We start from the raw sequence: 15,853 nt of genomic DNA on the forward strand, positions 1-15,853 counted from the left end.
TTCATTGTAATAAAAAAAAAAAAGAAAAAGAGAACATGCTAGCCTATTAAAGTTCTTGCCTTTCCATCCAGATCAGGGGCTCATGCCTGCATTAAGTTCCTTGGTGCAATTCCTACAAATGTAGTGCACTTTATTTCGTGCGGCACCGCCTTATAAATCACAGAATATAATACAACTTTTAGATATGAATAGGATTAATAAAACTTGTGGGCAGCAAAGTTGACTTGCGTTTCAATTTGGCCTCTTGAGTTTTCAATTTTTCCAAATTCATTATCAACAGGTCAACTTGTTTCAATTAAGATACCTGAGCAGAATTGAGCAATTTCAATCAGCTAACCGAGCATCATATGTGATTGACATAATGTGTCAAAAACCTAAAACACACACAACCAACATAAACCTTTCCCTTTCTCCCTGAAAACCCAACTTCTTGAATACCCTTTTGCCGGCATCCAGATGTGAGAGCAATCTCCACCTTGGCATCCCATACCTCAGTTCATGATTCACCTGCCAAAACTGCCCTCAATCTCATCCTGTCATCACCAATCTCGTCGAGAACATCTAGTACCCTTTCCTATACTCCCTTGTCGACCTTGGAAATTTACCCGACAAGCCCCACAAGAACATCATGCGCTTTTCAAAGGAAAGCTCTTTTTAAAATTTTTAATCAAAATGATATGTGTTCATAATTTTGGTGTACATAATTGTCCATAATCTAGGTGGTATACAAAGTGGTCCCTCACATTTTTCCTCATGCCACCTAGAATATGGATATGTAGTGCTTTCGTTTTTTTAATTGTAACTTCGAAAAATTGCATATAATTGTCCATGTGGAGAAATTACATTAACGGTCAACCTACCATTTCAGTAGGTTGATTGACAAAAATTGTCGAATTCCGTTCGAGTCTTTAAATTGGAACAAATTGAATTGCCAGTGACCAATTTGAAATAATTGAAAACTTGGTGGTCAAATTAAAACACAATCCATCTTTCGGTGGTCACAAATTATATTAACCCAATTGTTTTTTTTTTGGGTTTTTTCACCTACGAAGTGCTCGGCCGGATTTTTTCTTTAAAAAAAATCTTGTTTGCTTTATATTGTTTTCTGGGCTAAGTGATTGGACCATAAGAAGTCATGGGCCCAGCACTGCGTGGACAGATCAAAGGCCCAATTAAAACCTAAACGCTGTCGCTCGCAGCGCGAGTTACCATTTTGCCGCTTCTAGCCTACCAGCAGTCCACAACTGACAACTTCATCTTCAGCTTTCCCTAAAAGGCGATACAACCGACTCCGTGAGCTGTAACGAAGCGCTCCCTTTTTTCGGTGGCAGTCAAATCCACCTGAATTGATCAGAATGGAGGCCCTGCTAGACGCAATCAACGTCCGGGCCCTCCTCTCTGCACATGATCTCACCGACCCTACCTCTACCCTGTCCGCATCCGATCTCCGCCTCCTCATCATTAGTCTCGAGTCCCACTTTCTACAAATCAAGTCCAAGGTCCACTCATACATTCTGTCTCATTACGACGATTTTTCATCTATCTTCTCCGTCTGCAACGACGCGGTTTTAAAGACGAACGAAATTTCCACTGAATTGACCGATCTTTGAGGTTTGATCTCCGACCGATCGACGTCGAGATTAAAGAGATAATTGATGAGGTGAATGATAAGATGAAAGAGGCCAAGATGAAAAGAGAATTGTTGGACTTGGTGAAGGTGATTTTGGAATTCAGTGAGCGGTTGAAGAGAGCAAAGGAGGCGGTGAAAGGTGGACGTCTGATATTTGTGGCCGAGGAGTTGAGAGCGTTGAAGAAAGGTTTAAGGATTGGAGACAAGGAGGAGAAAGAGCCCATAGTGTACGGTTTGTTGAGGAAGGAGTGGCTTGATTGCCTTGAGGAGGTATTTTTTGATATTTTCTTCATTTTGTTTTAAATTTCTGTTTGGTTGCTTGGATGATAGAGGAACTAGTAAACACAAGGCTCTTAAAATTTACTCGCGAGGTTTTTGATACTTTTTGTCTGCCATTACTCAGCAAATTGATGGTTTGATGGCATTTATCATCGTTAATTGGTGATTTTTATTGAGTTTTGACATTGTTTTTTAGAGGAATTGGATTTGAGTTTGTAGATTCAAGAGAAACTTGTGAGGTTGATGGAACGTGGAGTGCCTTTTGAGCTGAAGTTTAGTAGGGTTCACGTCCAGTATCATTTGAGCATTGAAGGGATCCCTGGAGTTGAGTTTCACTCAGTTCTGGAAGCAATGGAAGTGAGTTCACTTCTTATCATTCAATTGAGTGGGATTTTTGGTTTCGTTATATTTTGCGTCTCAATCTGGACAACAAGCAAAATTGTGGAAACTGTTTTTCCATTTCTCCTAAACTGAACCTCATTATTCTAGGCACTGAACCTTATTTTACTGTCTAGCCACTTTTCTCTTTGTTTCATGTAGCATACTTCCTGAGGAGTTCATTTTATCATTGTTCTGTGCATGATAATTGTAGGTGGTTGGGATTTTAGAGTATGGGCTTGCTAAAGTTGCTGACCAGATTATTAAGTTTGTTATTGCTCCTGTCGTAAAGTATGGATCACCTGTTTCAGTTGGAGAAGAGGTAAATACAGGATTGAGAGGAACATCTGAGGCAAACTTGAAGATAGAGCCTTCACCTGCCGAGGTAAATAGATGATGTGTTCGTGAACTAACTTATGAGAAGATTATGATCTGTACGTTGACTAATTTTACAATATGATAGATTTCACTGGTCATTATTTAGTGAAACTTTAATGGTTGAATGTTAAGTATGAAGTGTATAAAGAAAATGATTGTCATAATGTCATTTGCGAAAACTTTGACTGACCTAAATGTATATGGTTGGCCAATGGCCGATGGTTGATAGCATTCGATGATGGCATTTAGTTTTTATCTTTCTCTATTTTTTCCCGATCTTTTAGAGGTAGGGGATGGATCAAAAGCTCATATGTTGATAAAAATTTTCAAAATGGTGGATTTTCTACTTCATTTATCTAGTAAGACTGCTCTCTGCCTTTTTGTGGCAATTTATTATTCTTACCATTGCTTTGACATTTTTTTCCTCTAAATTTCAGATTGAAAATGTCGACTGTGAGACTATTTATTCGGGGGTTATTCAGATTGTTAAGTTATTCATGAATGTATACGCTTCCAGAATGGCTCTTGGGTTCAATGTTTTGGAAAATTGACATGGCCAAGGATATCGGAACTGACTATTTCTCACTTTCTGTCCAAGGTTTGTTGTAACATTTCTTCGAAATTGAGCTGCTACTTCATTTGTTAAGTTGTGATAAGTAACTAAATAAGAATGACTTAAGTTTTAACTGTCTAAGGTTTCTAAGGTTTGTTTCATCCTTTTTTTGATTCTCTTAAGAGAAAAAAAGAAACGACCAAGCATAATGTCTCATACTGGAAAGGAATGACACAATATAGGGTCTGGCTCTCTCTCTCTCTCTCAAAACTTCTTCTTCTCTTTGATTTTTAGATTTGGTAGTAGCCGCCAATTTTTTATTCGACTGTTCTGGTGAAATTATTATATTGAAATCGAGTCATTCCTATATGAATAGGGGAAATTATGCCATTGACTCAAATTCAAGTGTTTTATCAGCCATGCCGTGGGACATTGGAAATTAGAATCTATTTCTTTATTATTTAAGTTAACAGTGTACCTTACTAACCAGTTTTGGGACATCATTGAACTCTGAGATTACCCCTGCTTCAAATGTGTTGCAATTCTCTCTGACTTGTGCTATTTGGATGGTCTGTGTGTGATTACATATTATCCAAGCTGCTTCTGGTTTAAGGTATTGTAATTTTTAAGGACTGCACATTAAGTTCCCGAAGATGCTTCGAAACTCACTGACTTTCAGAAGATCATTGAGTGCACATCTGAATTTGAATCGGCTTTAAGGGAAATGATGTTTATTTCAGCGTATGATTGTGAAGAGAAGAGGTTGACCAATTTTGCTGAAAATGTTGATGTTCATTTTGCTTCAAGGAAGAAGACTGAAATATTGGCAAAAGCGAGACCTTTGCTTCTACAGTGTGACTTTTCCATTCCACAAGTTTGTTTTCTGAGTCTGGTGCATTCATATTGTTGTGGATGTTTTGTTGCATTGGTTGTAAATTCCTTTTTCTGCAGGATTATTATACGAGTAAAGTTCCAGTATTGAAGAATGGTAGAAAAGCTGCAAATTCTACAGAACTTGTTGACTTGGATTTTCTATCTGAAAGGGGTGTGGTGTCCAAAGCAGCTTCTCAGCTAATGCAGCTAGTGCATCAGACGCTTAAGGTTGCTAAGCCGAGGAGTAAACAATTTATCTTTAAGTAATGACATAATTGCATGTTTGAGCTTACTGTTGTCCATATGTTAACCATACCTGCTGTATGATGCATACACTGGTGATTGGTAATAGAACCTTTACAAATAATACTAGTCTATCACCTTTGCACAGAATGTGAAACCTTCCCCTATTACTTGAGCGGGATAGTTGTGCTTTGAAATTCTTTGGGTGATATGACAGAAAAGGGGTGAATGTTAACTTATAATGCCTTTGTAAGGGAGCCATGCTTAATTGTACAATTACATTAACAGAGATGTGACAGTGTTATGCTTGAGAAAATTTTATTACTTTTCCTCCCTATTAATGAGCAGTATGTATTTTACCTAAAGAATGGGAAGGCTGTGTATAGGAAAGGAACAAATTTATAATATTAAAATGTCTCATTATCTTCCCTAAGACTTGGATGGTGCCCAGCTTATGCCAGGAATTTATTGGTCCTCTCTCTCGCTTGTATGTTTTTCTTTGAATGAAAGTTATCTTTGAAATTAAGGTCAGTTCTGACTTAGAGATCATGGTTGGAGAGAATAGAATGATATTTGGTGGTATTGAAACTCATATAGGGAGTGCAGCAGACAATTAGACCAAAAGATTCAAAATTTTGTCTCCTGAATCTTTGAAAATTTGTTATTTTATCTGTGTTCTCATTGGAAGTCATGGACTCATCTTAATATTGTGGTCCTGCTCTTTGTGGCACGTCCGTGGTGCCCCTCTCCTCTGTAAATAGCCTTCGAAGAAGACTAATATCATTGTATTATGGAGCACCAAGGTGGTTTCTTCCATTTACATTGCTCGACTCAATAAATCTGAAGTATAGCAAATTCCGAAATGTAATTGCCCTAGCACCTAAAACGAAAGGTTCTATCCCCTTTGTCAAGTAAATCTCCCTACTGAGTCTCCATACCCTTAAAGTCTCTTTTGTTTTTCCTTATAAATAGCTGAAGTCAACCTTGGGAGTCCATGTTTCTCCCATTTCAGATATTTATATAACCATCTGCACAGTTCCTCTTGTTTATTGCAATTTCATTTAGATATTGTAACTCATTAGGATATAAATTATTTATACCATATTGCAATGTACTCTATCACCACAACGGTAACTGTGAGAAAACCTTCAAGATGTGACCTACTTGGAGGCTCTCATTCAATTTAATGAGGAATTTGTGCGGGATGTTTTCTTGTCATCTCCAAGAGTTGCATTGGAATTCCACCGTGCTGCTAGGGATGCAATACTTCTCTACAAAGCTGTTATACCCGCCAAGGTTAGTAAGTTTATCTTCTTGTTAATTGCTTGTTTGGTAGATGCAATTGGTTTAGGCAATCTAGAATTGAGAAAAGAAAAAAACTGTATTTCATAATTGCCCTATGGAGAACAATTTTTATGTTGCTTTTATTCTGTTCCTTTCTTGTGAGATGGATGAGAATGGCCTACTAATGAGGAGACATCATTGCTGATGTGGTTAGACATCACTAGATGAGTAGATGTCTTTTGGGCATCCATGTCTATAATGGGCATGTTGTGTCAATTTTTCATGAATTTATTTTTTTAACACTGTTTAAATTTGACTCTCTCAAATCGAACACCATTTGTGACGAAGTAAAATATTCTTCAGAGGTTTTTTTGACATGTTATGTTGCTAGCTCACCAATGATGATCTTGATACTCTTTATTAGTTGCAATCATCTGGATTTAAAATTTCATGTCCCCTCATTAAAAACAATGTCACATAATGACTGTTACTGATCTTCAGTTTTGACTTGTGAAGCTAGAAAGGCAGCTTGATGACATCAACCAAGTTGCTGTTCTCATGCACAGTGACTGTCTCTACTTATCACAGGAAATACTTGGACTTGCTTTTGAGGTATGCACAAATATTTATAATGTGATTATGTATTGCCATAGAGAAACAGTATCTCCCTCACCCCCATGTGAAACAGAATCTTAATAGAGATTGTTTTGACATCTTAGTTTGATGTTAATTGGCTATTGATTTAGCACAATAGGTTCAATTCAATTGCAATGTCACTTTGCTGAAGAGGGAAAACTTATTTCACATTAGGTGTAATATGAATTTGTCCTTTTCTTTTCAATAAACAATTTTGGGCTTAAATACATGAATTTAATTGTCCTTATCTTGTGCATAAATTTGTTTTCTTCTTCCTAGCGTACTACAGTTTAACAGTCTAAAAATGAGTTAGTTTCCCATGTTTTAACTAAAGCGTATTCCATTCAATTGAAACTATCACTTCATGCTTGCGGAAGAGGGGGAAATTCCTGTGTTACCTACAATAAATGTTTTTTCCTTATCTCTTACACATTAAAAGGTTGTGTCATGTCAGTATCGTCCAGACTTTCCAAGTTCAATCAAGGAGCACGTCGTGTTTGTTGACATGGCTCCAAGTTTTCATTTAATGGCAGAAGAAATATTGCAGAGACAAATTCAGCGAGTCATTTTTAATCTGAACGAGGTATGTTCATGTTGTATTACGTACAATGCCTGTACTTGGCATTTTTATTAAATTTCCAAATTTTCCTGTCTTTATATACTAAAAGTCTGGCATTTTGTTTTTCTTTTCATATCTTAGGCTATAGATGGTGCTGATGGATTTCAAAATACTCATCGAACGAAACAATTTGAAGGTGCCAAGTTTAGCATTGATCAGATAGAGATTGTTCTGTAGACTTCTGTTGCAGTTAGATTCTCTTATTTTTGAACTTGCATGGTTTTGGTTTTGCTTCTACTTCTTTTTTTTTTTTTTCTTTCTTCTTTTTGTTCTCTCTTAATGGGGATACAATATAAAAAAATAAAAAAAGCAAGATGGCTAGTACTGTCGAAGCGCTCTCCTTTTGGGCTGTCTTTGGCGGCACTCCTTGTGCCGTTCCCCTTTTTGTAATAATATTTTTCATCATACAGAAAAATTGATATAGAGGGCCACGATTTCTCATTAGGTTGTTTTTATTCTCGAGAAAGTACGCATTATCTGGGAGCCGCTCTTGCTACCTTCAACCTACAAGTGCAGCATGTGTGCTGTTCTCGAAGCAGTCTTTTCTAAAATTGCAATGGAGATTCTCCTTCTAGACGATATGGATGCAGAGGAAACATTACAGGTAGGATCTACTAATACTGGCAGTCTGGCACTTGTTTTCTAGTAAATTTTAAATATTTTTGTGCGAGAATGTCTGATCTCTTCTTACGGTTACGGTTGCAGCTACAAACACTAATTCATTTGAGGCTGGAAAATCTCTCTTTCCTAATGGAGTTCCTAAATGTTGCCAACCAAAGCGGGAATTCAGAAGAGGAATGTCTGGGTCCACTTGATGTTCTCATTCCATCTTTACATAAAAGTTCGCAAATTGGCAGGCATGCTTTTTGGCTTATGTTTCTCTAGAGATCTGTTGAAAACTAGTTAGTTAGATTGCATGCAAGAGAATTCTTCTAATATCTCCATGTTTCGTTGCTTTGCCAGAACTTTTAGATATGCCTTTAAAATCCATAACATCTTCTTGGAAAAGTGGAGAACTCCGGAGTGCAGGCCTTACAGTATCAGAGGTAGGCTTTGAATGTTTTAAAAACATATTTTTCTGTGGATTATTAGGGAAACTAGGAAGGAAACTGATTTTGCTTGTTTTAGACATAGGACTGGTTAGTGTTTTCATTTCCTGGAAACATATCCTCATCAGCACTATGAATAAGAAAATGCACATACAGTACCATTTACAGGCATTATAATTACATTGTCGTTTCTGACTTTCTGCTATCTACAAATTCAACTGGAGGTTTGCTACTAGTACATACCAAACCAGTATGCCACTTTCAAGCACTTTAGGAAGAATTGCTTAAGTCTATTGTGTTCTTCATCGTCATTCATTTCTCTGTGCATTCAACCTTTACTCGTTTTGCAGGTAGAGGATTTCATCAAAGCCATTTTTACAGATTCATTTCTTAGAAAAGAATGCCTGTGGGCGGTAGAAAATGTTAGCTTGTAGAAATTTCTAGTCTTCCAGGAGGCCCAACCTAACGTCTATGGGCAGTAGAATTCTTGCTCAATTATTCAATTGGGGCACTCTAGCTGGAGCTGATCTCTCAGGTAAGTGCTCTCTCTAACCTTATCGTTCGGTCAAGTGGAAGAGCTTCATTTATTTTGTAATCTCACCCCAGAATGATAGTTTCCCATGAAGAACTAGAGTCCATGTATTTCTTTTGCCCAAAATTCAAATATAATAAGCCCTATCTATTGTAAAGATTACAGTTCGTACTCACTCATTGGCATAAGGGAGGCTCTGCCCTTTCGTGGTGTCCTTCGTCGTTTTTGTATATCAAGGTTCGTAATTTCTCTGCGTCGTCATTTAGGTTCATTCTTCTCCTTCTTCCTCCATTGTTGTTCACTCTTTGTCGCCTCTTTGTTGTCGTTTCGAGTAATTTGTGAAAACAATGACGTGATAAATCACATTTCTGAAAATTTTCACGTTTTGCACTTTCCTCCGCTTTCTCGTCGAGCAAACGGAGTTAGTGTTTGGCTGGAAACTAACTAGGGTTAACGCGTGGATTCGATGTATTGATTGGATTCTTTGAATTTTGTATCAGCTTAAAACCCTAATTTTATTTGATGAATTAGTTTTATAGAATTTTAGGGATTTTGCGGTTGTGACTTGATCTCAGTGCTCTTGATGGGCAGTTATTCAATTCCTTCCATCCAGATTAACAGTCGATAGAAGCAAAGCAAATACTTTTTTTTTTTTTTTTTTGCTTAGATTGCTGGGATTTTCCTTTCAATAAGCATCATCAATGGATCTTCCGTTTGCTTGTACATGTGGTAGCTGCATCGGACAAAATTTATCAAAGCAGAATTTATAATTATAGATGATGTTTGGTCTTCAATGAACAATATGGAGCTAAATTTTCACATTTGGCTTGGACTTTGGACCTTGTTCCATCATTAGCTCTGGATGGACCCCTAATCCTGGTCCTATTGAGTCTTCTGTTCTCTATGACCAAGATAAACATGCCTCCTCTGCTGTCTGGGAAGGCCAGGTACTTCTATAATGATACTATTCCTCCATGTAAAAGCAATTGTGTGCATGTGTTCTTATGTTGTGTAATTCAGTTGAAATCTTGTTTATAGTGTTATAATGTCATTATTGTATTTGTTCATAGGAGCATGGTGCGCTTAGATGTCATGAGCATACCTTGAAGCCGGGTGAATGGAAGCTTACACCAAAACAAATTGAGTTGGTGGAGGAAGCTGGGTTTGGGTACTTGGGAAAGATACCTGCTATTAATTTAGATAACCCCTTAATTTCTGCACTAGTTGTGAAAGGTGGAGGAGAGAAACAAATACCTTTCACTTGACTGTAGATGACAGTAAGTCTTCAAGATGTTGCATTGTTATTGGGACTGGCAATTGATGAGAAACCAGTCATCGGAATTACGTATACAACTTGTAGTTTCCTTTGTGAAAGGCTATTAGGGAGGTCGCCAGATTCAAGCTATGCAAGTGGTGGCATGGTGAAGCTTAGTTGGTTGAAGGAGTACTTCTCTCAGTGCCCTGAAGATGCACCAATCGAAGAGGTTGAGCAATGCACGCGTGCTTACCTTCTATATCTTGTAGGAAGTAAAAATTTTTCCACTACTACTGGGAACAAAGTTCCTGTTATGTATCTGCCTCTATTTGAGGACTTCGAGGAAGCTGGAAAGTATGCCTGGGGTGCTGCAGCATTAGCATTTCTTTATAGGGCACTTGGCAATGCATCTGTTAAATCACAAAGTACCATATGTGGCTGTTTAACGCTACTGCAGGTTTTTATCTTTTGCCTTTTCCTTCTTTTTTCCTCGGAGAATTTAATGTTAACCCTTCTATTTTATAAATGCGGTTGTGATTTTTTTTATTTATTTTTGGGTGGGGTTGGGGGTACATTATATGTGAAGTAACCGATGTTTGCTGTTTGGTCGCCTTCTAATCAAGTACTTGGCATTGACTAGCTATTGTTCCTTGTAGTGTTGGGGTTATTTTCATTTGAATATCAGCCGACCCAAGCTTAATCGGGACCCTATCCACGACCATTTCCCGTTTGTGCTTAGGTGGAAGGGAAAGCAAAGTGGGCGAACAACAAACCGTGATGTAGTTTTTTACCGAAAGGCATTGGACTTCCTGAAACCATGTGATGTAAGTTTTTTATGTTTCTTTTTTCAGGTCATATTTTTTTTTCCTGTGCGCAAAATAACACTTCAAACTGTCATTGCTTTAACGTGCAGGTGGAATGGCGTCCATACAAGTATATGCACGGTACTGTAATCCCAGAAGATATCAAAACCGCCTTGTGACGCTGCTTTGTGACGCTGCTGATGGACATGGGAGTGAATTCATATCTGATGCAGTTAAGAAGGTTGATGACGTACATTCAGCGAGTCATTTTTGTATGTGCATGGGATGGGATCTTTTGCTTTCTCTACTTTCTTCCTAGTAAAAGATTTGTGTTTGTTTCTGAAGGAAGACTGTGGAGAGGCAATGATTTTCTCAATATCTGAACTCTAGCATACTCTTCAACAATGACAGCACATTTGTGACTTCATTCTACTGGATCAAGTGATTTCGCCAATCCATCTATCCATCCTTTTTCACTGTGGACAACCCAATAATTTATTTAAATTGTTGATATAAAAAATTAAGGAAAAGGAGGAGCTGCTCTCACAAACACCTAAGAAGTAAAACCCACAAATTGAAAATGAAATTATTCACTTAACTGTCAATAAGCAAGCTGAAGCCTGGGTAATCACACAGTGCTATAATCAGTGATGCTTCACTCTCCCCGAATATTAACGCAGCAAAACGAATACAATTGCAGCTGCAACTGTAATTCCAGCTAAGGGAATGATAAATTTAAATCAATAGCCTTATATAAGATTGGTGAGAGCACCGCAAGCAGTGGAATGACAAGTGCAATTCCCATTACAGACAACACAATAATTCCCACAGATGTTAAGATTAACACAAGTTTTTCACTACGGGGTGGTTTCAATTCAGTGGATGCCTGCAGGACAAATTAGATTAGAAATCGACTTCAAACCTGTTTACTCAACACCTTATAAGAAATATGTCTACTTCATTAATATTCTAATCACTCAACTTACCATGGGAATCTCCTCAGCTTCTTCAGTCCTTGCTTGCAATCAACACAGCTTCTTCAGTCCTTGCAATCACCTCCACAAGATGCCTGGTTTACTGATTGGGTTTATCAAGGTGCTTAATTTGCCGAAGCCGAACAACAAACCGTGATGTAGTTTTTTACCGAAAGGCATTGGACTCCCTGAAACCATGTGATGTAAGTTTTTTATGTTTCTTTTTTGGATCATATTTTATTTTGCTGTCTGCAAAATAACACTTCAAACTATGTCATTGCTTTAACATGCTGGAGGAATGGCGTACATACAAGTATATGGACAGTACTGTAATCCCAGAAGATATCAAAACCGCTTTGTGACGCTGCTGATGGACATAGGAGTGAATTCATATCTGATGCAGTTAAGAAGGTTGATGACAGACAACTTGGCAACGAAACTAATGAGGTCAACACCTCACATTTATGTAATATGGAAGCTAAAGAGATTGATGACTTTCAGCCTCATGATGCGACAAATGGGGAACAAATTTGTGATCCAATAACCATTGAAATGGACCACCTCTCTGTATCAGAAGAAGGATTTTATGTTAATGATGTTTTTGAGTTGTGTGCAAAATATTTTCAATTCCATAGTTTGGAGAATAATGTTAAAGTCCCACATCGAAAGATGTGGGTACTAATGCCTTGTTTATAAGGTCAAGCCCACCCTTAACCATTAACAAGACCTTTTCCTAGGTTTAAGTGAGTTGGGCCTAGCCTATTTGTTTGGGTATAAAGAGAAACAAAGTCGTGCATTCCCGATGTATCCACGGGAACCGGACAACCCAAATTGGATAATATTATTGGTGTGGATTTTCAACATGGTATTTGAGCGATTCGGTCCAGTTGGATATGACATCTACTCCACTTATTGTTGGATTGTTGGTGTGGATTTTCAACATGGTATCGGAGCGATTGGGTCCAGTTGGATATGACCTCTACTCCACTTATTGTTGGATTGTTGGTGTGGATTTTCAACATGGTATCGGAGCGATTCGGTCCAGTTGGATATTTATTGTTGGATTGTTGGTGTGGATTTTCAACATGGTATCGGAGCGATTGGGTCCAGTTGGATTGTTGGTGTGGATTTTCAACATGGTATCAGAGCGATTCGGTCCAGTTGGATATTTATTGTTGGATTGTTGGTGTGGATTTTCAACATGGTATCGGAGCGATTGGGTCCAGTTGGATATGACCTCTACTCCATTTATTATTGGATTGTTGGTGTGGATTTTCAACATGGTATCGGAGCGATTCGGTCCAGTTGGATATGACCGACGAATTCAGATTCTTAGAAATACAAGTCAAATAACATAGAGGATTCAGACACTTAAAACACCTAGCATTGTTTTTTCAATATTTTTCTTGAAAACAAGTGAATTATAGACACTCCTATAAGTGATCATACATGAGTTTCTCAAATTTATGAATTTCAATATTTTTCTTGAAAACAAGTGAATTATAAACACTCCTATAAGTGATCATATATGAGTTTCCCAAAACTAATTTATGAAGTCGAGAAGTGTTATGTTATGTCAAAAATAAACTATTCTCTAACAATAACATCTCATTCTTTTTTCGTAAAAAAAAATTATCATTCCTATTTCAGTGAAACTAACTGCTTAATATCGCTAATACGGACTTCGACAAGAACATTTTAGTGACACTTGGCCATGTCCAAATCACAATCCCCACTCCTACTATGAGATTTTTATCATATATTGCCTTAAAGATGTCAATGTTCAATCATAGTTCAATACATGTCTCTTTATAGAATTGTAACAATTTAACACGACAGGATCAAAACGGACGTTCCCCAAATCCAGATATCTCATAGAGTCGTCGACCAATGATTTTTGCCAGATATCCTCCCCTCTTCCAGGAAAATTTATTTCTTCTCTGTTTTTGATAGGATCCTTAGATGCATTGTGCAAATCTCCTCCAATGCAGCCACATGGATGTCCACAAGCTCCTTATCCAGAGGCTTTTTCGAATCACCTTCATTCTTCATAGTATTACCTTCGGTAAAAAATGCTCTATGCCTCGGTCGAAGCATCAGAACCTGGAAACATATAAAAGCTAGTTAGAATCATGAAGTCTATCATATGTTAGACAAGGAAAAATAAAACTAAAAATAAGTCATGCTGCTCGCATCTTTCAAACAACAATCCAACTAAAAGAGAGAAGGGAGGGAAAAAGCTCATACGAACCATAATTCATAAATATGACCTTGAGGAATAGACCACCCACTCCATGGTACGTCACCCGTTCTAAGGTCGATCCAACTCCATGGTCGGCCACCCGCTCCATGGTACAGTTTAGGGTTTAGGGTCTAGATTTTTGCATCCACACCATCAATGGATTTTCCCACCTTGCAATTTATAAAAACATAGAAGTCAAATATAGTAATAGGATGACGGATAAATAGATTATGTAAACACTCTCATTTTTTTCCAATGTTGGGTACATGATTTTCGTTCGGGATTTCCTTGAGTTTTTGAGTTCTAGATATGAAATAATTAATCTGTCAAGTTCTGTAAAATCATTAAGACATGTTCATATTAATGTTTCATAAAAAAAAAAACCCTTGTTTAATCTCCCTCATCTTCCTCTCACTTCTCATCTCTCCTCAATGACCACTTCAACAATGCCTTCGATTTCAGTTCGGAACCAGCTTCCTTCATCTTACTCTCACTTTTCAAGATGTGCTTAAGCGAGAACAGGTGAGGCTTTACAACGTCGGTTTATTGAAGAGGAGCGGTCTGTGTTATTATTGTAGTTGGTGGTGTTGATTTGAGGAGAGATTTGGGTTTTGTGGTTCTTTCTAGAAGAAGTATTTGGTATTTGATATTTTGATTTTTTTTTGGGTTCATTTTTTTCATGTGTAATTAAATTGTTTTTTGAAAAATATGGCAAATATCCAAGTCATCATGGCACATTAATTAAAATATTAATTATTTTATTTTTTGATACCACCTAAGCTAATTACTGCCCGAACTCTCTAAAATCTATCTGTGTGACTAGTTTGGAAGAGTTTAGAAATTTGGATACCCAAATAAAACTTTTGTAAAATGAGTGACTGAGTTGAACCAGGTCAAATATATCAGTGACCAAAAGTTATCTTTCTCCGCGATTAAATTGAAACATTTTAAACTACAATGTGCAAATTAAAACACCGATTATCTTTTAGTCACCAAATATGGTATTAACCCTTAAAAACAATGAAGGTAAGAATATAAGGATAAGATTGCTCCATTTGGGTTTCACGTGGATCCAAAATCTGAGCAAAATCATATGTGGAAGCCGAAAAAATTAACAGTTTTCTTGGGAGAATGGCTACACTTCTTCTCCAGCAACAATCCCAACACATAAATTATGAAATTTTCTGCTTGTACATGAGTTGAATTGAAGATCAAACAAGAAAAATACAGAGCAAAATCCAATTACCTCTAAGAATCGACAGTTGGAAGTGTAAATTGTATTTCAACAAACAATCAATGCCATCATCAATCAATTATTTAATAGCATGGTTAAACCGAGAAGTTTCCAATAATCCAATGGCCAACCAGGCACTAGAAAAATAGAACACAAGCTCCATGTAATAACAAAAAAGCTTCTCAACAGGAAAATCTCAAGAAGACAAAGTAAGCCAGGACAGAAAGATCACTATGGAAACAAAAATTTGTCAATTTTCTCATCATCACGTAATCAAAATTTATTCCGGCAATAAACTCGCAGGCTAGCTCAATGATGATGATCATCTCCATGGCCATCTAGGGGACCTCCAGAGCCAACCACTTCAGAACAAGTATTCAATAAGAGAATTCTCATTAAATTGAATTTCCAAAAAATAATTACTAAAAGTCATTGCAAAACACATCGCCATGGTTTACCTTGAAATACTGGGAATAGACGGGGCATTCATGAGGCTTCCATTTCTCTAGTCAAAACCATACAACATCATGCTCATCTTATGTAAATATAGATAATTTAGAAACATGGTAGATTACCAAAACTAATAAACGAGGTCAAATTCATCGATGGAAACAGAGAAAAAAAAAAAAACTAACTTCATCAAAAATTTCAAGAAACACAAAATCCAAATTGATAACAAGGGATTATCCCATCACAACCAGGACATCCACTTCATGGCATCAATCGTGACATAGGTCAAAGAGTATGAGCTAAGATAACCAACGACATTGGGAAAATCTCTCAGAAGTTGTTCAGTCTCCCTTAATTTGGATGCTTTAGAGAATGTTTCGATGATTTCATAGATCATAATAATATAATAAATAATAATAATAAAAAAAACATGAAGAAGTT

At 37.2% G+C, this 15,853-nt stretch overlaps 1 protein-coding gene and 1 pseudogene across 1 annotated transcript; both read left to right on the forward strand.

Annotated features, from left to right (window-relative positions):
* Window positions 1-1,208: 1,208 nt before the first annotated feature.
* On the forward strand, window positions 1,209-9,249 carry LOC119999517 (annotated as a pseudogene).
* LOC120000096 (protein MAIN-LIKE 2-like) lies at window positions 8,394-10,970 on the forward strand. Its single transcript, XM_038847968.1, is given in 8 exon segments — window positions 8,394-8,457; window positions 9,122-9,183; window positions 9,267-9,401; window positions 9,525-9,680; window positions 9,683-9,723; window positions 9,725-10,166; window positions 10,366-10,533; window positions 10,623-10,970. Coding segments are annotated over 8 exon segments (1,137 nt in total). The 3' UTR covers window positions 10,692-10,970.
* Window positions 10,971-15,853: the final 4,883 nt, after the last annotated feature.

This window comes from Tripterygium wilfordii, chromosome 6, assembly GCF_013401445.1.
Source record: "Tripterygium wilfordii isolate XIE 37 chromosome 6, ASM1340144v1, whole genome shotgun sequence".
In the NCBI taxonomy this organism is placed as follows: domain Eukaryota; kingdom Viridiplantae; phylum Streptophyta; class Magnoliopsida; order Celastrales; family Celastraceae; genus Tripterygium; species Tripterygium wilfordii.